The sequence below is a fragment of the Argopecten irradians genome, chromosome 15 (assembly GCF_041381155.1).
Source record: "Argopecten irradians isolate NY chromosome 15, Ai_NY, whole genome shotgun sequence".
NCBI classification, from domain to species: Eukaryota; Metazoa; Mollusca; class Bivalvia; order Pectinida; family Pectinidae; genus Argopecten; species Argopecten irradians.
Genome location: NC_091148.1, coordinates 1,967,249 through 1,992,917, shown reverse-complemented (window position 1 = coordinate 1,992,917; position 25,669 = coordinate 1,967,249). Strand labels below are relative to the sequence as shown.

The 25,669-nt window shown below is 38.3% G+C and overlaps 2 protein-coding genes across 2 annotated transcripts; one reads left to right on the top strand and one right to left on the bottom strand.

The window, feature by feature from the left end:
* The first annotated feature begins 961 nt into the window (after nucleotides 1-961).
* Nucleotides 962-21,515, top strand: LOC138309609 (protocadherin-16-like). The gene is made up of 18 exons (XM_069250833.1): nucleotides 962-988; nucleotides 1,241-1,247; nucleotides 1,438-1,558; nucleotides 1,851-1,857; nucleotides 2,127-2,202; nucleotides 2,332-2,406; nucleotides 2,805-2,947; nucleotides 3,075-3,150; nucleotides 3,282-3,446; nucleotides 3,747-3,849; nucleotides 4,363-4,529; nucleotides 4,865-5,035; nucleotides 7,326-7,346; nucleotides 11,769-11,927; nucleotides 12,342-12,473; nucleotides 12,889-13,011; nucleotides 14,610-14,795; nucleotides 21,301-21,515. The coding sequence occupies exons 1-18, from the start codon at nucleotides 962-964 to the stop codon at nucleotides 21,513-21,515; spliced, it is 1,974 nt and encodes a 657-aa protein (XP_069106934.1).
* A 196-nt stretch (nucleotides 21,516-21,711) lies between these two features.
* Nucleotides 21,712-25,665, bottom strand: LOC138309608 (mucin-3B-like). The gene is made up of 4 exons (XM_069250832.1): nucleotides 25,599-25,665; nucleotides 22,943-25,464; nucleotides 22,126-22,821; nucleotides 21,712-21,912 (listed from the first exon to the last, which is right to left on the bottom strand). The coding sequence occupies exons 1-4, from the start codon at nucleotides 25,663-25,665 to the stop codon at nucleotides 21,712-21,714; spliced, it is 3,486 nt and encodes a 1,161-aa protein (XP_069106933.1).
* Between the last annotated feature and the right edge of the window lie 4 nt (nucleotides 25,666-25,669).

Below are 25,669 nucleotides of genomic sequence, written 5' to 3'. Positions count from 1 at the left end.
TAAGTGTACAGTATCCCGGGAGTGTTTACAATTCTATTGGTCAGAAAACTAGAGAACAAAAACGGTAAGTGAACAGTAATTCCCGGGGAGTGATTACAATGCTATTGGTCAGAAAACTAGAGAACAAAAAACGGTAAGTGTACAGTATCCCGGGAGTATTTACAATTTCTATTGGTCCAGTAAAAAAACGGTAGAGAACAAAAACGGTAAGTGTACCGTAGTCCCGGGAGTGTTTACAATTCTATTGGTCAGAAAGTAGAGAACAAAAACGGTAAGTGTACAGTATCCCGGGAGTGTTTACAATTCTATTGGTCAGAAACTAGAGAACAAAAACGGTAAGTGTACAGTATCCCGGGGTTGTTTACAATTCTATTGGTCAGAAAGTAGAGAACAAAAACGGTAAGTGTACAGTATCCCGGGGTGTATTTACAATTCTATTGGTCAGAAAGTAGAGAACAAAAACGGTAAGTGTACAGTATCCCGGGGGTATTTACAATTCTATTGGCGTCAGAAACTAGAGAACAAAAACGGTAAGTGTACAGTATCCCGGGGGTGTTTACAATTCTATTGGTCAGAAAGTAGAGAACAAAAACGGTAAGTGTACAGTATCCCGGGAGTGTTTACAATTCTATTGGTCAGAAACTAGAGAACAAAAACGGTAAGTGTACAGTATCCCGGGGGTGTTTACAATTCTATTGGTCAGAAAGTAGAGAACAAAAACGGTAAGTGTACAGTATCCCGGGAGTGTTTACAATTCTATTGGTCAGAAAGTAGAGAACAAAAACGGTAAGTGTACAGTATCCCGGGGTATTTACATTTTATTGGTCGAAAACTAGAGAACAATAACGGTAAGTGTAACAGTAGTCCCGTATTTGTACAATTCCGGTATTGGTCCTGGAGTAGCTGTACACGTGTGCGTTTTGATGTTATTGTTTGTACAGTTCAGCCCGGGGTGTTTACAATGTCAGAAAAGTTGAGTAACAAAACGGTAAGTGTACAGTATCCGGGATGTGTTATTACAATGTATTTCAGCCCGTGGAGTACGTGGTCCCGGTGAGTCGCTGTACACGTTCCAGTGCGTTGATGTTATTGTTGTTTTTCAGCCCGTGGGTACGTGGTCCGGGAGTTGTTGTACACGTTCCAGTGTGTTAATGGGTATTGTTGTTTTTCAGCCCGTGGGTACGTGGTCCGGGAGTTGTTGTACACGTTCATGTGTGTTGATGTTATTGTTGTTTTTCAGCCCGTGGGTACGTGGTCCGGAGTTGTTTGTACACGTTCCATGTGAATGGTACATTTCGGAGCCCGTGGACGTGGTCCGGGAGTTGTGTACACGTTCAGTGTGTTGATGGGTATTGTTGTTTTTCAGCCCGTGGGTACGTGGTCCGGGAGTTGCTGTACACGTTCCATAGTGTGTTGATGATTATTGTTGTTTTTCAGCCCGTGGGTACGTGGTCCGGGAGTTGTTGTACACGTTCCAGTGTGTTGATGGGTATTGTTGTTTTTCAGCCCGTGGGTACGTGGTCCGGGAGTTGTTGTACACGTTCCAGTGTGTTGATGGGTATTGTTGTTTTTCAGCCCGTGGGTACGTGGTCCGGGAGTTGTTGTACACGTTCATGTGTGTTGATGGGTATTGTTTTTTTCAGCCCGTGGGTACGTGGTCCGGGAGTTGTTGTACACGTTCATGTGTGTTGATGGGTATTGTTTTTTCAGCCCGTGGGTACGTGGTCCGGGAGTTGTTGTACACGTTCATGTGTGTTGATGGGTATTGTTTTTTTCAGCCCGTGGGTACGTGGTCCGGGAGTTGTTGTACACGTTCATTGTGTGTTGATGGGTATTTATTTTTTTTTCAGCCCGTGGGTACGTGGTCCGGGAGTTGTTGTACACGTTCCAGTGTGTTGATGGGTATTGTTGTTTTTCAGCCCGTGGGTACGTGGTCCGGGAGTTGTTGTACACGTTCATGTGTGTTGATGGGTATTGTTGTTTTTCAGCCCGTGGGTACGTGGTCCGGGAGTTGTTGTACACGTTCATGTGTGTTGATGGGTATTGTTGTTTTCAGCCCGTGGGTACGTGGTCCGGGAGTTGTTGTACACGTTCATGTGTGTTGATGGGTATTGTTGTTTTTTCAGCCCGTGGGTACGTGGTCCGGGAGTTGTTGTACACGTTCCAGTGTGTTGATGGGTATTGTTGTTTTTCAGCCCGTGGGTACGTGGTCCGGGAGTCGCTGTACACGTTCATGTGTGTTGATGGGTATTGTTTTTTCAGCCCGTGGGGTACGTGGTCCGGGAGTCGCTGTACACGTTCATGTGTGTTGATGGGTATTGTTTTTTTCAGCCCGTGGGTACGTGGTCCGGGAGTCGCTGTACACGTTCCAGTGTGTTGATGTTATTGTTGTTTTTCAGCCCGTGGGTACGTGGTCCGGGAGTCGCTGTACACGTTCATGTGTGTTGTTGTTTTTGTTGTTTTTTCAGCCCGTGGGTACGTGGTCCGGGAGTCGCTGTACACGTTCATGTGTGTTGATGGGTATTGTTTTTTTCAGCCCGTGGGTACGTGGTCCGGGAGTTGTTGTACACGTTCATGTGTGTTGATGGGTATTGTTTTTTCAGCCCGTGGGTACGTGGTCCGGGAGTTGTTGTACACGTTCATGTGTGTTGATGGGTATTGTTTTTTCAGCCCGTGGGTACGTGGTCCGGGAGTTGTTGTACACGTTCATGTGTGTTGATGGGTATTGTTTTTTCAGCCCGTGGGTACGTGGTCCGGGAGTTGTTGTACACGTTCATGTGTGTTGATGGGTATTGTTTTTTCAGCCCGTGGGTACGTGGTCCGGGAGTTGTTGTACACGTTCCAGTGTGTTGATGGGTATTGTTGTTTTTCAGCCCGTGGGTACGTGGTCCGGGAGTTGTTGTACACGTTCCAGTGTGTTGATGGATATTGTTTTTTCAGCCCGTGGGTACGTGGTCCGGGAGTCGCTGTACACGTTCATGTGTGTTGATGGGTATTGTTTTTTCAGCCCGTGGGTACGTGGTCCGGGAGTCGCTGTACACGTTCATGTGTGTTGATGGGTATTGTTTTTTCAGCCCGTGGGTACGTGGTCCGGGAGTCGCTGTACACGTTCATGTGTGTTGATGGGTATTGTTGTTTTTCAGCCCGTGGGTACGTGGTCCGGGAGTCGCTGTACACGTTCATGTGTGTTGATGGGTATTGTTGTTTTTTCAGCCCGTGGGTACGTGGTCCGGGAGTTGTTGTACACGTTCCAGTGTGTTGATGTTATTGTTGTTTTTCAGCCCGTGGGTACGTGGTCCGGGAGTCGCTGTACACGTTCCATTGCTGTGGAGTTATCACGTCCTGGGAGATCCGAGCTGGATACACTGGCGCCATAGAACTAATGGTGTGGCAGTCGATGGGCGGCGACAATGAGCGCCTAGTCGGCAAAAACGTCCGGGTCATAGGTTAGTAAAAAAAAAAAAATACAGCTCATAGGTTATTCAAAATAGCGGAGAGGTCATAGGTCAGTTAATATAGCGTACTTACCACCCAGACAGGTCATAGGTCAGTCAAAATAGCGCACAGTCATACATGTAGGTCTGTCAACATAACGACTAAAGAAGCAGAAAACGTATTTAGAATGACCAACTGATGACCTTGTTAATCGTTGCTCTTCAGGGGATGTATTTGTTTATGGATTGAATTTTAATTTTGTTTCATTAAAAGGACATACTACATTTATATATGGATATATTCAATTTTAGCGTCCGTAAACCCTCCTGGTGGCGAAGAATTAGGAGAGTTACTTACCTTTAATATACCGGAAGCGGAACAGATAATCGTAGAGCCAGGTTACAGGATCGGCTGGTAAATAAAATAAATAAAATTTTATTGATCAATAAAACAGAAATATAATTGATGGTACCATATGTATCTGTCGTTTTGAGTAAAAATGGAAAAATTTCAGTAAAAATATACATTAGTAATATTTGACGTTTAAATTATGACTATTACAGGCACTTCTGACGTCACTGACAACAGACAAAACGATATATTGGACGCCGAAAAAAGCTAAAATACTCATAACGCTCAAACCGTACTAGCACCACTAGCAAACAATTTCACGTTAACGCCATGTAAATCTGTTGTCATGTGATCGCCTCATTCATCTCTTGCTGGTCACGTGATCTTCTCCTACATCACGTGATCGTCTCCATCATGCCCCTTCACTTACAGTACCATTACACGTTTTTTTGTCGACGTTTTAGTGATAATACCTTAAAATTTTGAATTTAAGGCTTATGAGAACCTTATGATAACCGAAAACGACTAATCCAAGAAACCTGGAATTTTTATCTAAATGAGCCATGTCGGTATCAGGTATTGCAGTGACCTCGACATTCTGGTGGCCTACGCGAAGGGAGGAGCTTCTTTTGATAACAATTACTACATGGAGGATATGACCAATACAAACGTCGGCGAGACCGTAACGCTAGAAAAGCAGGACAATGACCGTACCTTTGCTATAAAGGCGTACACTGCTCAAGGTAAACTATGACGTCATTGATGACGTCAAAATATGGCTTACTCATACCATATACTATAAGAGTAAAAGTACATGTCAACTTCACTTTTTTTCACGGTTCACATGAAATTCATTTGAAGAAATATTGCCTGTGTATAATGACGTCAATATAGAAAGTACTACTGCTTTAACAGCCAACTCTGTACAATAAATCTGGTATTTACGACCCCCAACACCATTAAACGATGTTCTAAATGAACCATTTCAAAGCGTTTTGGTCTCTGTATTGAGATGACCAATGTACTTTTTCCCTTGGTAGGTCTTTGTTGACAGGTTTGAATGTACTTTTTTTGACAGGCAGTGTGCCAACATTGAGCGGTTTACCTACTGACGTCACCATTGCCTCTGATCTCCCCCAAGGATCTACTCTGTATGTCCCGGTGGTGGTCAACACAAACTCGTATGACACATTTACCTTCTCGGAGACGGGCGTGGTGTCCATCTATTTCGCCGTCGACAGTGTCACTGGTAAATACTACTGTGTCAACAACAGCAACAGCAATAAAAACAAGCAACACTAAACAACAACAGCAACAAATAGCAACAAACATCGATCAGTAACAACACCAATAACAAACAACAACAACAACTGTAAACAACAACAACAACAACTGTAAACAACAACAACAACAACTGTAAACAACAACAACAACAACAGTAAACAACAACAACAACAACAGTAAACAACAACAACAAATAAAAACAACAGCAATAAATAGCAACAAACATCGATCAGTAACAACACCAATAACAAACAACAACAACAACTGTAAACAACAACAACAACAGTAAACAACAACAACAAAAACTGTAAACAACAACAGTAACACCAAACAACAACAGAAATCGTAATACACTGCCCTCCAAAAATTCTGTTACAACTTTCTAAAAATGAGTTTTAGAAAATGTTCTGTAATGTTTTAATACGAATAATTTTCCTGCATGTAATTAAGTCCTAGAACAGGTTTTATAAATAACGCAGTATAATTCTAGGTAACGTTTTTGTGTATTATTGTAGGTGACATTTTTGTTTATAATTAAAGTTGACTGTTTTGTTTATAGTTGTAGGTGACGGTTTTGTTAATAATTGTAATTGACGTTTTTACTTATCATTTTTAGGTGACGTTTTTGTTTAAAATTGTAAAGAACGTTTCTGTTTATAATTGTAGGTGACGTTTTTGTTTATAATTTTAAGTAACATTTTTGTTTATTTTAGGTGACTTTTTTGTTTATTATTGTCGGTGAAAGGTTTGTTTATAATTGTAGGTAACGTTTTTTTATTTTAATTGTAGTGACGTTTTTGTTTTTATTGTAACGTTTTTGTTTTTATTGTAACTGACGTTTTGTTTATAATTTTAGATGACGTTTTTAATTATAATTTTAGGTGACGTTTTTTGTTTATAATTTTAGGCGACTTGTTATTTATAGTTGTAGTGACTGGTTTTTTATTTTTGATTGTAGTGACGTTTTTATTTATAATTGCAGTTAATGTTTTTGTTTGTAATTTTAAATTGTTTTTGATTATAATTTAAGGTGACGTTTTTGTTTATAATTTTAGTTGAATTTTTTGTTTATAATTATAGGTGACGGGTTTGTTTATATTTATAGGTGACGTTTTTGCTTATAATTCAAGGTGACATTTTTTTATTTTAATTGCAGTGATGTTTTTTTGGTGTTTTTTTTAATTGGAACTGACGTTTTTTACTATAATTGTAGGTGACTTTTTTTTGTTTATAATTGTAAGTGACGTTTTTGTTTATAATTCAAGGTGACATTTTTTGTTTTTAATTGTAGTGATGTTTTTGTTATAAATTGTAACTGACGTTTCATTTTTTGGTGACGTTTTTTATAATGGTAGGTGACGTTTTTGTTTATAATTGTAAAGAACGTTTTGTTTTTAATTTAAGGCGACTATTTGTTTATAATTTTAGGTGACGTTTTTGTTTATAATTTTAGGTGACAGTTTTGTTCATAATTTTAGATCTCGTTTTTGTTTATTATTGTAGGTGACGGGTTTGCTTATAATTTTAGTTGACGTTTTTGTTTATAATTCAAGGTGGCATTTTTATTTTTATTGTAGTAACGTTTTTTTATAGTAACTGACGTTTAGTTTATAATTTTAGATGACGTTTTTAATTATAATTTTAGGTGACGTTTTTTGTTTATAATTTTAGGCGACTTTTTATTTATAATTGTATTGACGTTTTTATTTTTAATTATAGTGACGTTTTTATTTATAATTGCAGGTAATGTTTTTGTTTATAATTTCAGTTGACTTTTTTATAATTGTAGGTGACGTTTTTGTTTATAATTTTAGGCGACGTTTTTGTTTATAATTGTAGGTGACGTTTTTGCTTATAATTCAAGGTGACATTTTTTTATTTTAATTGTAGTGATGTTTTTTTTTAATTGTAGTGATGTTTTTTGTTTTTAATTGGAACTGGCGTTTTTTCTATAATTGTAGGTGACTTTATTGTTTATAATTGTAGGTGACGGTTTTGTTTATAATTTTAGGTGACAGTTTTGTTCATAATATTAGATGACGTTTTTGTTTATAATTGTAGGTGACGTTTTTTGTTCATAATTTTACGCGACGTTTTTGTTTATATTTTAAGATGAAATTTGTGTTTGTAACTGAAGGTGACGTTTTTGTTTTTTAATGGTAGCGACGTTTTGTTTTCAATTGTAACTGACGTTTCAGTTTATAATTTTATGTGACGTTTTTGATTATATTTATATGTGCTGTTTTCACTTTCAGGTGCCGTGACCGTAGCGTCAAGTACTACCATAGTCCCTGGGACGTATACAGTCGATATCACGGTAACCAATAGATGTCTTCTCTCCAGCACTACAACACTGACAGTCAACGTTCAAAATCAGGTGATCTTATGAAGTCATCAGGGTCACATTTAATTTAGAACTCAATCTACTAAATAGAAATCCCGAGTATCCGGAATCTCTTTTCTCTAATTTTCATCATTATTATTTGCCAACAAATACTACGTTACATTTTGTTTTCATCTTAAGTCAATAAAAATATTTGTTTCAAGCACGATTAGGTAATTATAGAATGATAATTCTAGTATGTCATATCATGTCAAACGTCCGGAGACGTCTTAGGAACTTAACTAAAGTACTTGTTTAAACATTTTCTGTGATTTGTACGAGGACAATATATTTTATCTTTGGTAGCAGACCAGAGAATAACAGCCTGGCCCCGCTCTATATTTTCATTAAGTGTGGAGCTCCTGTTTTGAGCAATGAATAAAAATTAAAAATCAAATATATTCTGAAATTGGTACATCCAATATGGAGGGTTTGATTGAAGTTTCATTTTTTTAAATAAACATAACAAAAATGGGTTAGAGATTACAATTCTGGGCTCCTCCGAAAGTGCGTCTTGACCCGAAATGCTAGCTTTGCTTGAAGAAAAATCCATGGCGCGGGTTTAGGCAAAAATATTGAAAAATCTACACAATCGATATATGAAATATGCTTATTTTGCCAATGTGATAGAAGTGCTCAATTTAAGGCAGGTCTTACGAAAAAAAATTGTGTACAATTCTCTGCAATTTTGTGCTAAAAATCATAATATTTTGGAATTTTTCAGGTATTTTTTTTTGTTGTTACCATGGTATTAACATGCATGAATAAGCGCATAATATGGCCAAATCTGTATCAAAATATCAAATTGTACTTGCAAAGGTGTGCTGATTAATTATATACTTTTGTACAGATATTTTTTACAGTTAACTGTATTTCTATATTTCTAAGGCATGCGCCTTATTTTCATAGATTGTCCAAATCTACTGTTTTCTGCTATCTTATGTGTTCCTCCGTGATGATCTACTGTTGTATATAATACCGTGTAACTTCTCCAGCCTCCATTTTTAAGTGTACTTACAATACCGTGTATATTTACAATACCGTGTATACTTACAATGCCGTGTATACTTACAATACCGTGTATACTTACAATGCCGTTCATACTTACAATACCGTGTATACTTACAATACCGTGTTTACTTACAATACCGTGTATACTTACAATACCGTGTAACTTCTCAAGCCTCCTGTTTTATGTGTACTTACAATACCGTTTATACTTACAATACCGTGTATACTTATAATACCGTGTATACTTACAATACCGTTTATGCTTACAATACCGTGTATACTTACAATACCGTGTATACTTATAATACCGTGTATACTTACAATACCGTGTTTACTTACAATACCGTTTGTACTTACAATACCGTGTATACTCACAATGCCGTATATACTTACAATACCGTGTATACTTACAATATCGTGTATACTTACAATACCGTGTATCCTTACAATACCGTGTATACTTACAATACCGTGTATACTTACAATACCGTCTATACTTACAATACCGTGTATACTTACAATACCGTGTAACTTCTCAAGCCTCCTGTTTTATGTGTACTTACAATACCGTGTATACTTACAATACCGTGTATACTTACAATACCGTGTATACTTACAATACCGTGTATACTTACAATACCGTGTATACTTACAATACCGTGTAACTTCTCAAGCCTCCTGTTTTATGTGTACTTACAATACCGTGTATACTTACAATACCGTGTATACGTACAATACCATGTATACTTACAATACCGTGTATACTTACAATACCGTATATGCTTACAATACCGTGTATACTTACAATGCCGTGTATACTTATAATTCCGTGTATACTTACAATACGGTGTATACTTACAATACCGTGTATACTTACAATACCGTGTATACTTACAATACCGTATATACTTACAATACCGTGTATACTTACAATACCGTGTATACTTACAATACCGTGTATACTTACAATACCGTGTAACTTCTCAAGCCTCCTGTTTTATGTGTACTTACAATACCGTGTATACTTACAATACCGTTTATACTTACATTACCGTGTATACTTACAATACCGTGTATACTTACAATACCGTGTAACTTCTCAAGCCTCTTGTTTTATGTGTACTTACAATACCTATATACTAACAATACCGTGTATACTTACAATACCGTATATACTTACAATACCGTGTATACTTACAATACCGTGTATACTTACAATACCGTGTAACTTCTCAAGCCTCCAGTTTTATGTGTACTTACAATACCGTGTATACTTACAATACCGTGTATACTTTCAATACCGTGTAACTTCTCAAGCCTCCTGTTTTATGTGTACTTACAATACCGTGTATACTTACAATACCGTTTATACTTACATTACCGTGTATACTTACAATACTGTGTATACTTACAATACCGTGTAACTTATCAAGCCTCCTGTTTTATGTGTACTTACAATACCGTATATACTTACAATACCGTGTATACTTACAATACCGTGTATATTTACAATACCGTTTATACTTACAAAACCGTTTATACTTACATTACCGTGTATACTTACAATACCGTTTATACTTACATTACCGTGTAACTTTTCCAGTCTCCTGTTTTAAGTGTACTTACAATACCTTGTATACTTACAATACCGTTGATACTTACAATACCGTTTATACTTAAAATACCGTGTATACTTATAATACCGTATATACTTACAATACCGTGTATACTTACAATACCGTGTATACTTACATTACCGTGTATACTTACAATACCGTGTATACTTACAATATAGTTTATACTTACATTACCGTGTATACTTACAATACCGCGTATACTTACATTACCGTGTAACTTTTCCAGTCTCCTGTTTTACAAGGCCTCCCTACCACAAAATCAATTCATGAGGACACGACAGGGGAAACAACTCTGCATGGGTACCAAATTACAGATGTTGAAGGCGACTCTGTAGCCTGCTCTCTTCCGATAGACTCGCCATTCTATATTAAAGAAGGAGGCCGCAAGTATGTCATCATCATCATCATCATCGTCGTCGTCGTCATTATCATCATCATCATCATCATCATCATCATCATCATCGTCGTCGTCGTCATCATCATCATCATCATCATCATCATCATCATCATCGTCGTCGTCGTCATCATCATCATCATCATCATCATCATCATCATCATCATCATCATCATCATCATCATCATCATCATCATCATCATCACTCATCATCATCATCATCATCATCATCATCATCATCATCATCATCATCATCATCATCATCATCATCATCACATCATCATCATCATCATCATCATCACCTCATCATCATCATCATCATCATCATCATCATCACATCATCATCATCATCACCATCATCATCATCATCATCATCATCATCATCATCATCATCATCATCATCATCATCATCATCATCATCCTCATCATCATCATCATCATCATCATCATCATCATCATCATCATCATCATCATCATCATCATCATCATATCATCATCATCATCATCATCATCATCATCATCATCATCATGTTCATCATCATCATCATGTTCATCATCATCATCATGTTCATCATCATCACCATGTTCATCATCATCATCATCATGTTCATCATCATCATCATGTTCATCATCATCACCATGTTCATCATCATCATCATGTTCATCATCATCATCATGTTCATCATCATCACCATGTTCATCATCATCATCATCATGTTCATCATCATCATCATCATCATCATCATCATGTTCATCATCATCATCATGTTCATCATCATCATCATGTTCATCATCATCACCATGTTCATCATCATCATCATCATGTTCATCATCATCATCATGTTCATCATCATCACCATGTTCATCATCATCATCATGTTCATCATCATCATCATGTTCATCATCATCATCATGTTCATCATCATCATCATGTTCATCATCATCACCATGTTCATCATCATCATCATGTTCATCATCATCATCATGTTCATCATCATCATCATGTTCATCATCATCATCATCATCATCATCATCATCATCATCATCATCATGTTCATCATCATCATCATCATCATCATCATCATGTTCATCACCATCATCAGCATCATCGTGTTCGTCGTCGTCGTCATCACCATCATCGTCATCGTCATTTCATTTTTAACATTGTCGTGGTCGACGTCAAATTGTCGTCTTCATCATTATTATCGTTTTCGTATGTTTGCTTTGTATATTATCATCCATTCAAGAGTATAGTGAAGTTTGTTCCACACAGGTGACTACGTGTGTTACAAAGGCAGTCCTGGCCTGTCCCACACCAACCAGTCCTCCTACACACTGACTGCCCACTGTACAGACGGCTATAACACCATCAACAGTACAGTGGTCATACTGGTACTACAGAACCAGTCGCCAGTCATCACCAACCTCCCAGGTATAAAACTACGCCATGCACTACGTTACGTTTGATAGTACTTCGCTGCACTTGGTACACTCCTTTACGCTACACTTTATTGTACTACGCTACACGTGATTGCTGTACAGGTGCGGTAACAGTTTCCGCTAAGCTGACATTCTCCCTTTTACTAATCGTCACTTATTTTTACCTTTGTTGTACAAGTGCGGTAACAGTTTCCACCAAGTTGACGGCCTTCTCTGTGACCAATCACCACATATTTTTACTTTTGTTGTACAGGTGTTGTGACGGTGTCCGCCAAGTTGATATCCTCCCATTTTTACCAATAAACACACATTTTTAGTTTTGTTGTACAGGTGCTGTGACGGTGTCTGCCAAGTTGACGGGCACCTCTGTGACCAATCACCACACATTTTTACTTCTGTTGTACAGGTGCTGTGACGGTGTCCGCCAAGTTGACGGCCACCTCTGTGACAGTGTTCAGCGTGTCGGCTTCAGACCCTGATGATAACATCACCACTGTCAGTATGACGTGCTCGGCTTGTCCATTCATCATGTACCCAGGTAACAACTCACCACATATATAGTGTGTAACATATCTGATTGAATTGTAAAGAACATTGATTTGAATGACAGGAAATTCTATTCAAATTCAAACAGGGAACATGCCTCTTCCAAAGCACTATGATTGGACGAAATTTCCGGATTGATTTTCTTTAGGAAAACGACACAGATCATATCAAATAAACCACAGTCTACAGTGTATGCTGATTACGTGGCAATCGATGATGTCAATTTTAAGCAATTTCAAATTTTACGTGGGTCTATCTTAGTTTGAAATAATTACGGCATTGTATTATTCAGTCAGCAAAGCGTTAGGCCATCTATTCCTAATAAGACTATTCTTCTATTTTACAGACATTTGTAAGCTCGTTACAATAAGGACGGAATCGCGATATCATATGTGTCCTTGTTTCAGACGGCCGTATTGTGACCACGAAAAGTTTAGAGGATGAGACAGTGGGATCGTATATGTTATCTGTGAGTGTGGCGGATAGCAGGAATACTGTAGGACCAGCCCTACTAACTATCGTCCTTACTGGTAATTATGTAATAACCACTCAGAATACACTGGTACGTAATGTAATAACCACTCAGAATACACTGGTACGTAATGTAATAAACACTCAGAATACACTGGTACGTATTGTGATAACCACTCAGAATACACTGGTACGTAATGTAATAACCACTCAGAATACACTGGTACGTATTGTGATAACCACTCAGAATACACTGGTACGTAATGTAATAACCACTCAGAATACACTGGTACGTATTGTGATAACCACTCAGAATACACTGGTACGTATTGTGATAACCACTCAGAATACACTGGTACGTAATGTAATAACCACTCAGAATACACTGGTACGTAATGTAATAACCACTCAGAATACACTGGTACGTAATTGTAATAACCACTCAGAATACACTGGTACGTAATGTAATAACCACTCAGAATACACTGGTACGTATTGTAATATAAAAACTCATAATACACTGTACGTATAACCACTCAGGTAATACACACTGGTACGTATTGTGATAACCACTCAGAATACACTGGTACGTATTGTGATAACCACTCAGAATACACTGGTACGTATTGTGATAACCACTCAGAATACACTGGTACGTAATGTAATAACCACTCAGAATACACTGTACGTAATGTAATAAACCACTCAGAATTACACTGGTACGTATTGTGATAACCACTCAGGAATACACTGGTACACGTAATGTAATAACGTACACTGGGTACGTATTGTAATAAAAACTCAGAATTACACTGTGTACGTATTGTGAAGAATACACTGGTACGTATTGTAATAACCACTCAGAATACACTGGTACGTATTGTGATCTACCACTCAGAATACACACTGTACGTTGTGAATCAGAATACACTGTACGTAATGATAATAACCACTCAGAATACACTGGTACGTATTGTGATAACCACTCAGAATACACTGGTACGTATTGTGATAACCACTCAGAATACACTGGTACGTAATGTAATAACCACTCAGAATACACTGTACGTATTGTGTGATAACCACTCAGAATACACTGGTACGTAATTGTAATAACCACTCAGAATACACTGGTACGTATTGTGATCTACCACTCAGAATACACTGGTACGTATTGTGATAACCACTCAGAATACACTGGTACGTAATGTAATAACCACTCAGAATACACTGGTACGTAATGTAATAACCACTCAGAATACACTGGTACGTATTGTGATAACCACTCAGAATACACTGGTACGTAATGTAATAACCACTCAGAATACACTGGTACGTATTGTGATAACCACTCAGAATACACTGGTACGTATTGTGATAACCACTCAGAATACACTGGTACGTATTGTGATAACCACTCAGAATACACAATATAAATATATTAATTGATATAGCTATACATAAATGATAAAACCTTTGTTTTTTTGCGTTTACTTTCTATGATTTTAGGAATCAATCTTTTATAATACAGTTCTTTTCAACAAAACAATTATAAACTTGAAACGAGGATAATTAAATAGAACACACTTTGGACATTTTCTTTAGAATGCTTTAATGTTAGCAGAGTAATCATATTACTCATATTACTATTAAACAGATCATAACTCTGCGCCCTCGTTTTCGAACTTACCGAAAACATTGTTTGTACCGGAAACAGCTATCCCAGGAAGTAGGCTTTACCAGCTTTCCTTCAGTGACCCGGATGTCAACGATACACCGACTGTGTCCGTCCACACCTTGCTGCCCACATCTGGTGGGATTCTGTTTGGATTCAACTCCTCAGGTAGTAACTGTTTATCAGGGCCCAGTTGTTCAAATGGTGATAAAGCTAAATATAATATTATGAATGAAGAAATTTTCATGTTCAAATAATTAATTTTTCTTTGTTTTCATTCCAAATCTGGCTTTCTGATTGGCCAATATTTTTTTGCATACCACTATGAAAAAAAATCTGAGAATGACGCGAAACCCCGACGTGATCGTGACGTCACAATTGAGACGTTGACGTTGCGTATTGATTCGATAAAAAGAATCCCTTGAATAACCACTAAAATGTTACATTTAAACATACTTCATTTTATCAAATAGAGTATAAAATTAATCATAAGTATTGATGTCACTATTTTTTAATTTTATCGGGTTATGAAAAAAAAATGTTTGCAAACTTTTGTGAGAATCCGCTACGCGGATTCATACAGTTTGCAAACAATTTTTTTTCATACCCCGGTAAAATTAAAAAAAATAGTGACATCAATGCTTAATTAGTTAAAGAACTTATTATATGGTCTAAGTCTTAAACTGGCAAGTATGTTAAGTAGATTGTCAAGGTGATTAGTAGATTAAAAATAATTTTATTTTGATTTCGAAATTGTTGCCAAACTCTGATTTGTCTAATGATCGCTTGAATCATGGGGTTACACATACTAAGCTCAAGATGTCCACAAAACACATCGTTAAAATTCATTCAGAAAATAGAAACAATAATGAGTTTTAGGAGGCTAATTACGGAATTCTAATAATCAATTATAAAGAATGATCATTAAATATCGTTTGTCATTCTATTGACTAGTATTGTTTATCATTTAATTGGTTAAATAAATCTGGTATTATTCACATAATCTAACAAATTAAATATATAAAATTAAACTTGTCCTGTTTATAGCTTCACTGAATAAACATCTGTTATCATTAATTGAATAAAAAATCAAATAAGTGTTATCATTAATTGAATAAAAAATCAAATAAGTCTTTACTATTTATTATTTCATTGAATAACCATATTACATTATTTGTTTACATAAATTAATTAAATGACCTTTTACCGTTTATTATTTCTTTGATAACAATTTAGTGTTATCTAATTGAATAAGTAAATAAGATAATTTTACTGTTTATTTGGTATTACTTGTTTGATTGAATCAATTGAAGTAGATAACCTTTACTGTATATATTTCCTTGAATAAAAAAAAAATCTGAAATTATTTATTATTATACCCCACTTTCATTTAGAATATTCTGATTGGATTAAACTTAATCACATGACATTGAATAAGTTAGATATTTCACCGGAATTGGAAAGCGTGCGAAATGACTTCTGATGGAAATAACCCCAGGGAAATAAACCCTGGGAAGCTCCGCACGTCACCGGAAGTTGACGTCATCTGTAACTTCAACGAACAATGGCAACACTGTTGCTTTTTTTGCAGCCACAAGAATTTAGCAACGTTGTTGGGAAATATCTTCATGAGTTCTTTTACCATTTTACCAGGGATTTAGATAGCTTGTAGATATAACACATTTATGGATTTGTTAGCCCTCGAGAAAATAACTCATTCCAAGGAGACAGTTCTCCACAGAGGGCCATAATTGTATATTATATAAATGTTTATTATTCATTAAAATATCTGGTTTTATTTATTATTTAATTGAATAAATAAATTAGACAAACCTTTACTGTTTCAGATACTACAGTATACCTACACACCTCGGCTACACTTGACTATTTACTGTTTCAGATACTACAGTATACCTACACACCTCGGCTACACTTGACTATTTACTGTTTCAGATACTACAGTATACCTACACACCTCGGCTACACTTGACTATTTACTGTTTCAGATACTACAGTATACCTACACACCTCGGCTACACTTGACTATTTACTGTTTCAGATACTACAGTATACCTACTCACCTCGGCTACACTTGACTATTTACTGTTTCAGATACTACAGTATACCTACTCACCTCGGCTACACTTGACTATTTACTGTTTCAGATACTACAGTATACCTACTCACCTCGGCTACACTTGACTATTTACTGTTTCAGATACTACAGTATACCTACTCACCTCGGCTACACTTGACTATTTACTGTTTCAGATACTACAGTATACCTACTCACCTCGGCTACACTTGACTATTTACTGTTTCAGATACTACAGTATACCTACTCACCTCGGCTACACTTGACTATTTACTGTTTCAGATACTACAGTATACCTACTATCACCTCGGCTACACTTGACTATTTTACTGTTTCAGATACTACAGTATACCTACTCACCTCGGCTACACTTGACTATTTACTGTTTCAGATACTACAGTATACCTACTCACCTCGGCTACACTTGACTATTTACTGTTTCAGATACTACAGTAATCCTACTCACCTCGGCTACACTTGACTATTTACTGTTTCAGATACTACAGTATACCTACTCACCTCGGCTACACTTGACTATTTACTGTTTCAGATACTACAGAATACCTACTCTCCTCGGCTACACTTGACTATTTACTGTTTCAGATACTACAGTATACCTACTCACCTCGGCTACACTTGACTATTTACTGTTTCAGATACTACAGTATACCTACTCACCTCGGCTACACTTGACTATTTACTGTTTCAGATACTACAGTATACCTACTCACCTCGGCTACACTTGACTATTTACTGTTTCAGATACTACAGTATACCTACTCACCTCGGCTACACTTGACTATTTACTGTTTCAGATACTACAGTATACCTACTCACCTCGGCTACACTTGACTATTTACTGTTTCAGATACTACAGTATACCTACTCTCCTCGGCTACACTTGACTATTTACTGTTTCAGATACTACAGTATACCTACTCACCTCGGCTACACTTGACTATTTACTGTTTCAGATACTACAGTATACCTACTCACCTCGGCTACACTTGACTATTTACTGTTTCAGATACTACAGTATACCTACTCACCTCGGCTACACATTGACTATTTACTGTTTCAGATACTACACTATACCTACTCACCTCGGCTACACTTGACTATTTACTGTTTCAGATACTACAGAATACCTACTCACCTCGGCTACACTTGACTATTTACTGTTTCAGATACTACAGTATACCTACTCACCTCGGCTACACTTGACTATTTACTGTTTCAGATACTACAGTATACCTACTCTCCTCGGCTACACTTGACTATTTACTGTTTCAGATACTACAGTATACCTACTCACCTCGGCTACACTTGACTATTTACTGTTTCAGATACTACAGTATACCTACTCACCTCGGCTACACTTGACTATTTACTGTTTCAGATACTACAGTATACCTACTCACCTCGGCTACACTTGACTATTTACTGTTTCAGATACTACAGTATACCTACTCACCTCGGCTACACTTGACTATTTACTGTTTCAGATACTACAGTATACCTACTCTCCTCGGCTACACTTGACTATTTACTGTTTCAGATACTACAGTATACCTACTCACCTCGGCTACACTTGACTATTTACTGTTTCAGATACTACAGTATACCTACTCACCTGCTACACTTGACTTTACTTTCAGATACTACACTATACTACCACCTCGACACTTGACTATTTACTGTTTCAGATACTACAGTATACCTACTCACCTCGGCTACACTTGACTATTTACTGTTTCAGATACTACAGTATACCTACTCACCTCGGCTACACTTGACTATTTACTGTTTCAGATACTACAGTATACCTACTCACCTCGGCTACACTTGACTATTTACTGTTTCAGATACTACAGTATACCTACTCACCTCGGCTACACTTGACTATTTACTGTTTCAGATACTACAGTATACCTACTCACCTCGGCTACACTTGACTATTTACTGTTTCAGATACTACAGTATACCTACTCACCTCGGCTACACTTGACTATTTACTGTTTCAGATACTACAGTATACCTACTCACCTCGGCTACACTTGACTATTTACTGTTTCAGATACTACAGTATACCTACTCACCTCGGCTACACTTGACTATTTACTGTTTCAGATACTACAGTATACCTACTCACCTCGGCTACACTTGACTATTTACTGTTTCAGATACTACAGTATACCTACTCTCCTCGGCTACACTTGACTATTTACTGTTTCAGATACTACAGTATACCTACTCACCTCGGCTACACTTGACTATTTACTGTTTCAGATACTACAGTATACCTACTCACCTCGGCTACACTTGACTATTTACTGTTTCAGATACTACAGTATACCTACTCACCTCGGCTACACTTGACTATTTACTGTTTCAGATACTACAGTATACCTACTCTCACCTCGGCTACACTTGACTATTTACTGTTTCAGATACTACAGTATACCTACTCACCTCGGCTACACTTGACTATTTACTGTTTCAGATACTACAGTATACCTACTCACCTCGGCTACACTTGACTATTTACTGTTTCAGATACTACAGTATACCTACTCTCCTCGGCTACACTTGACTATTTACTGTTTCAGATACTACAGTATACCTACTCACCTCGGCTACACTTGACTATTTACTGTTTCAGATACTACAGTATACCTACTCACCTCGGCTACACTTGACTATTTACTGTTTCAGATACTACAGTATACCTACACACCTCGGCTACACTTGACTATTTACTGTTTCAGATACTACAGTATACCTACTCACCTCGGCTACACTTGACTATTTACTGTTTCAGATACTACAGTATACCTACTCACCTCGGCTACACTTGACTATTTACTGTTTCAGATACTACAGTATACCTACTCACCTCGGCTACACTTGACTATTTACTGTTTCAGATACTACAGTATACCTACTCACCTCGGCTACACTTGACTATTTACTGTTTCAGATACTACAGTATACCTACTCACCTCGGCTACACTTGACTATTTACTGTTTCAGATACTACAGTATACCTACTCACCTCGGCTACACTTGACTATTTACTGTTTCAGATACTACAGTATACCTACTACTCACCTCGGCTACACTTGACTATTTACTGTTTCAGATACTACAGTATACCTACTCACCTCGGCTACACTTGACTATTTACTGTTTCAGATACTACAGTATACCTACTCACCTCGGCTACACTTGACTATTTACTGTTTCAGATACTACAGTATACCTACTCACCTCGGCTACACTTGACTATTTACTGTTTCAGATACTACAGTATACCTACTCACCTCGGCTACACTTGACTATTTACTGTTTCAGATACTACAGTATACCTACACACCTCGGCTACACTTGACTATTTACTGTTTCAGATACTACAGTATACCTACTCACCTCGGCTACACTTGACTATTTACTGTTTCAGATACTACAGTATACCTACTCACCTCGGCTACACTTGACTATTTACTGTTTCAGATACTACAGTATACCTACTCACCTCGGCTACACTTGACTATTTACTGTTTCAGATACTACAGTATACCTACACACCTCGGCTACACTTGACTATTTACTGTTTCAGATACTACAGTATACCTACTCACCTCGGCTACACTTGACTATTTACTGTTTCAGATACTACAGTATACCTACTCACCTCGGCTACACTTGACTATTTACTGTTTCAGATACTACAGTATACCTACTCACCTCGGCTACACTTGACTATTTACTGTTTCAGATACTACAGTATACCTACTCACCTCGGCTACACTTGACTATTTACTGTTTCAGATACTACAGTATACCTACTCACCTCGGCTACACTTGACTATTTACTGTTTCAGATACTACAGTATACCTACTCACCTCGGCTACACTTGACTATTTACTGTTTCAGATACTACAGTATACCTACTCACCTCGGCTACACTTGACTATTTACTGTTTCAGATACTACAGTATACCTTCTACACCTCGGCTACACTTGACTATTTTACTGTTTCAGATACTACAGTATATCTACTCACCTCGGCTACACTTGACTATTTACTGTTTCAGATACTACAGTATACCTACTCACCTCGGCTACACTTGACTATTTACTGTTTCAGATACTACAGTATATACCTACTCACCTCGGCTACACTTGACTATTTACTGTTTCAGATACTACAGTATACCTACTCACCTCGGCTACACTTGACTATTTACTGTTTCAGATACTACAGTTATACCTACTCACCTCGGCTACACTTGACTATTTACTGTTTCAGATACTACAGTATACCTACTCACCTCGGCTACACTTGACTATTTACTGTTTCAGATACTACAGTATACCTACTCACCTCGGCTACACTTGACTATTTACTGTTTCAGATACTACAGTATACCTACACACCTCGGCTACACTTGACTATTTACTGTTTCAGATACTACAGTGTACCTACTCACCTCGGCTACACTTGACTATTTACTGTTTCAGATACTACAGTATACCTACACACCTCGGCTACACTTGACTATTTACTGTTTCAGATACTACAGTATACCTACTCTCCTCGGCTACACTTGACTACGAGTACCTGACAGATCACAACTTCACCATTGTCTATGTCGTCACTGACGGGATTACGTCATCAACATCATCTTTAGAAATCCTTATCCTTGACGAAAACGAGGCTCCTTCGTTTTCCTCTACCACCTACTACATATCGACCCCAGAAGCAGACGTAGGTTCCTCATGTATATAGAACATTTTCTACTCTGTAGCTTTAAGGTTTCACGAACATTATATAACCTAACAAATATCCATAACTTACAATTCCCATATACGAAAGCATTACAAAAATTAAAGTAACACCCAAAGTTAAATAGAATTCTCTAAATTCTGTAATGATTTTCCTATGGTGAGATGCTAGGACGTAATGAGTAATGAAAATATCACTTTTAGAGAGCGTGACTACCAAATATCTGATATTTCATACAGGTCCATTTTCCGCTATTGATACCACCCTTTTTATTTCGTATGTCTGTAGTTGTGGGTAGACATCGATGATTGTGTTTGTCATTCGTGTGCCAAAAGTTTCTTCCAATCATGTGAGCGTAGATGTCATAATCTACAATCACTATCCACAGTTGTGTGTGATTCTGTAAATACAAAGCAAGTGATACATTCGAAATTCCCAAATCATCCCCAAAGTATGATATCACAACCCCTCCCTTACACTTTTCCCATATATTTATGGTGTGATTTTATACCGTATGTGCCTCTGTCACCGACAATATCATCATTACAACAGTTTTTTATTGACATGTTTTGTTTGACATGTTATATACAATACCTAGAACTATGTTTCCTACCTTGTGGCCTGGGACTGATCTACCGTTTGTAACCATGGTTGTGTTTCCTACCTTGTAGTCTGGGACTGATCTACCGTTTGTAACTATGGTTGTGTTTCCTACCTTGTAGCCTGGGACTGATCTACCGTTTGTAACTATGGTTGTGTTTCCTACCTTGTAGCCTGGGACTGATCTACCGTTTGTAACTATGGTTGTATTTCCTACCTTGTAGCCTGGGACTGATCTACCGTTTGTAACTATGGTTGTGTTTCCTACCTTGTAGCCTGGGACTGATCTACCGTTTGTAACTATGGTTGTGTTTCCTACCTTGTAGCCTGGGACTGATCTACCGTTTGTAACTATGGTTGTGTTTCCTACCTTGTAGCCTGGGACTGATCTACCGTTTGTAACTATGGTTGTGTTTCCTACCTTGTAGCCTGGGACTGATCTACCGTTTGTAACTATGGTTGTGTTTCCTACCTTGTAGTCTGGGACTGATCTACCGTTTGTAACTATGGTTGTGTTTCCTACCTTGTAGCCTGGGACTGATCTACCGTTTGTAACTATGGTTGTGTTTCCTACCTTGTAGCCTGGGACTGATCTACCGTTTGTAACTATGGTTGTGTTTCCTACCTTGTAGCCTGGGACTGATCTACCGTTTGTAACTATGGTTGTGTTTCCTACCTTGTAGCCTGGGGACTGATCTACCGTTTGTAACTATGGTTGTGTTTCCTACCTTGTAGCCTGGGACTGATCTACCGTTTGTAACTATGGTTGTGTTTCCTACCTTGTAGCCTGGGACTGATCTACCGTTTGTAACTATGGTTGTGTTTCCTACCTTGTAGCCTGGGACTGATCTACCGTTTGTAACTATGGTTGTGTTTCCTACCTTGTAGCCTGGGACTGATCTACCGTTTGTAACTATGGTTGTGTTTCCTACCTTGTAGCCTGGGACTGATCTACCGTTTGTAACTATGGTTGTGTTTCCTACCTTGTAGCCTGGGACTGATCTACCGTTTGTAACTATGGTTGTGTTTCCTACCTTGTAGCCTGGGACTGATCTACCGTTTGTAACTATGGTTGTGTTTCCTACCTTGTAGCCTGGGACTGATCTACCGTTTGTAACTATGGTTGTGTTTCCTACCTTGTAGCCTGGGACTGATCTACCGTTTGTAACTATGGTTGTGTTTCCTACCTTGTAGCCTGGGACTGATCTACCGTTTGTAACTATGGTTGTGTTTCCTACCTTGTAGCCTGGGACTGATCTACCGTTTGTAACTATGGTTGTGTTTCCTACCTTGTAGCCTGGGACTGATCTACCGTTTGTAACTATGGTTGTGTTTCCTACCTTGTAGCCTGGGACTGATCTACCGTTTGTAACTATGGTTGTGTTTCCTACCTTGTAGCCTGAGACTGATCTACCGTTTGTAACTATGGTTGTATTTCCTACCTTGTAGCCTGGGACTGATCTACCGTTTGTAACTATGGTTGTGTTTCCTACCTTGTAGCCTGGGACTGATCTACCGTTTGTAACTATGGTTGTGTTTCCTACCTTGTAGCCTGGGACTGATCTACCGTTTGTAACTATGGTTGTGTTTTTACTTACCTTGTAGCCTGGGACTGATCTACCGTTTGTAACTATGGTTGTGTTTCCTACCTTGTAGCCTGGGACTGATCTACCGTTTGTAACTATGGTTGTGTTTCCTACCTTGTAGCCTGGGACTGATCTACCGTTTGTAACTATGGTTGTGTTTCCTACCTTGTAGTCTGGGAGTGATCTACCGTTTGTAACTATGGTTGTGTTTCCTACCTTGTAGCCTGGGACTGATCTACCGTTTGTAACTATGGTTGTGTTTCCTACCTTGTAGCCTGGGACTGATCTACCGTTTGTAACTATGGTTGTGTTTCCTACCTTGTACCTAGGGACTGATCTACCGTTTGTAACTATGGTTGTGTTTCCTACATTGTAGCCTGAGACTGATCTACCGTTTGTAACTATGGTTGTGTTTCCTACCTTGTAGCCTGGGACTGATCTACCGTTTGTAACTATGGTTGTGTTTCCTACCTTGTAGCCTGGGACTGATCTACCGTTTGTAACTATGGTTGTGTTTCCTACCTTGTAGCCTGGGACTGATCTACCGTTTGTAACTATGGTTGTGTTTCCTACCTTGTAGCCTGGGACTGATCTACCGTTTGTAACTATGGTTGTGTTTCCTACCTTGTAGCCTGGGACTGATCTACCGTTTGTAACTATGGTTGTGTTTCCTACCTTGTAGCCTGGGACTGATCTACCGTTTGTAACTATGGTTGTGTTTCCTACCTTGTAGCCTGGGACTGATCTACCGTTTGTAACTATGGTTGTGTTTCCTACCTTGTAGCCTGGGACTGATCTACCGTTTGTAACTATGGTTGTGTTTCCTACCTTGTAGCCTGGGACTGATCTACCGTTTGTAACTATGGTTGTGTTTCCTACCTTGTAGCCTGGGACTGATCTACCGTTTGTAACTATGGTTGTGTTTCCTACCTTGTAGCCTGGGACTGATCTACCGTTTGTAACTATGGTTGTGTTTCCTACCTTGTAGCCTGGGACTGATCTACCGTTTGTAACTATGGTTGTGTTTCCTACCTTGTAGCCTGGGACTGATCTACCGTTTGTAACTATGGTTGTGTTTCCTACCTTGTAGCCTGGGACTGATCTACCGTTTGTAACTATGGTTGTGTTTCCTACCTTGTAGCCTGGGACTGATCTACCGTTTGTAACTATGGTTGTGTTTCCTACCTTGTAGCCTGGGACTGATCTACCGTTTGTAACTATGGTTGTGTTTCCTACCTTGTAGCCTGGGACTGATCTACCGTTTGTAACTATGGTTGTGTTTCCTACCTTGTAGCCTGGGACTGATCTACCGTTTGTAACTATGGTTGTGTTTCCTACCTTGTAGCCTGGGACTGATCTACCGTTTGTAACTATGGTTGTGTTTCCTACCTTGTAGCCTGGGACTGATCTACCGTTTGTAACTATGGTTGTATTTCCTACCTTGTAGCCTGGGACTGATCTACCGTTTGTAACTATGGTTGTGTTTCCTACCTTGTAGCCTGGGACTGATCTACCGTTTGTAACTATGGTTGTGTTTCCTACCTTGTAGCCTGGGACTGATCTACCGTTTGTAACTATGGTTGTGTTTCCTACCTTGTAGCCTGGGACTGATCTACCGTTTGTAACTATGGTTGTGTTTCCTACCTTGTAGCCTGGGACTGATCTACCGTTTGTAACTATGGTTGTGTTTCCTACCTTGTAGCCTGGGACTGATCTACCGTTTGTAACTATGGTTGTGTTTCCTACCTTTGTAGCCTGGGACTGATCTACCGTTTGTAACTATGGTTGTGTTTCCTACCTTGTAGCCTGGGACTGATCTACCGTTTGTAACTATGGTTGTGTTTCCTACCTTGTAGCCTGGGACTGATCTACCGTTTGTAACTATGGTTGTGTTTCCTACCTTGTAGCTGGGACTGATCTACCGTTTGTAAACTATGGTACCTTGTAGCCTGGGACTGATCTACCATTTGT

Excerpts from the sequence above, each read along its gene's own strand:
- LOC138309609 (XM_069250833.1), top strand. The coding sequence starts at position 962 with ATGTCAGAAAAGTTGAGTAACAAAACG. Across the intron at positions 2,203-2,331 it reads TGTTGTTTTTCAGCCCGTGG|CCCGTGGGTACGTGGTCCGG; the intron begins GTACGTGGTCCG and ends TGTTTTTTTCAG. Across the intron at positions 2,948-3,074 it reads ATTGTTTTTTCAGCCCGTGG|CCCGTGGGTACGTGGTCCGG; the intron begins GTACGTGGTCCG and ends TTGTTTTTTCAG.
- LOC138309608 (XM_069250832.1), bottom strand. The coding sequence starts at position 25,665 with ATGGTAGATCAGTCCCAGGCTACAAGGTACCATAGTTTACAAACGGTA. Across the intron at positions 25,465-25,598 it reads AGATCAGTCCCAGCTACAAG|ATCAGTCCCAGGCTACAAAG; the intron begins GTAGGAAACACA and ends TACAAACGGTAG. Across the intron at positions 22,822-22,942 it reads GATCAGTCCCAGGCTACAAG|TTACAAACGGTAGATCAGTC; the intron begins GTAGGAAACACA and ends ACACAACCATAG.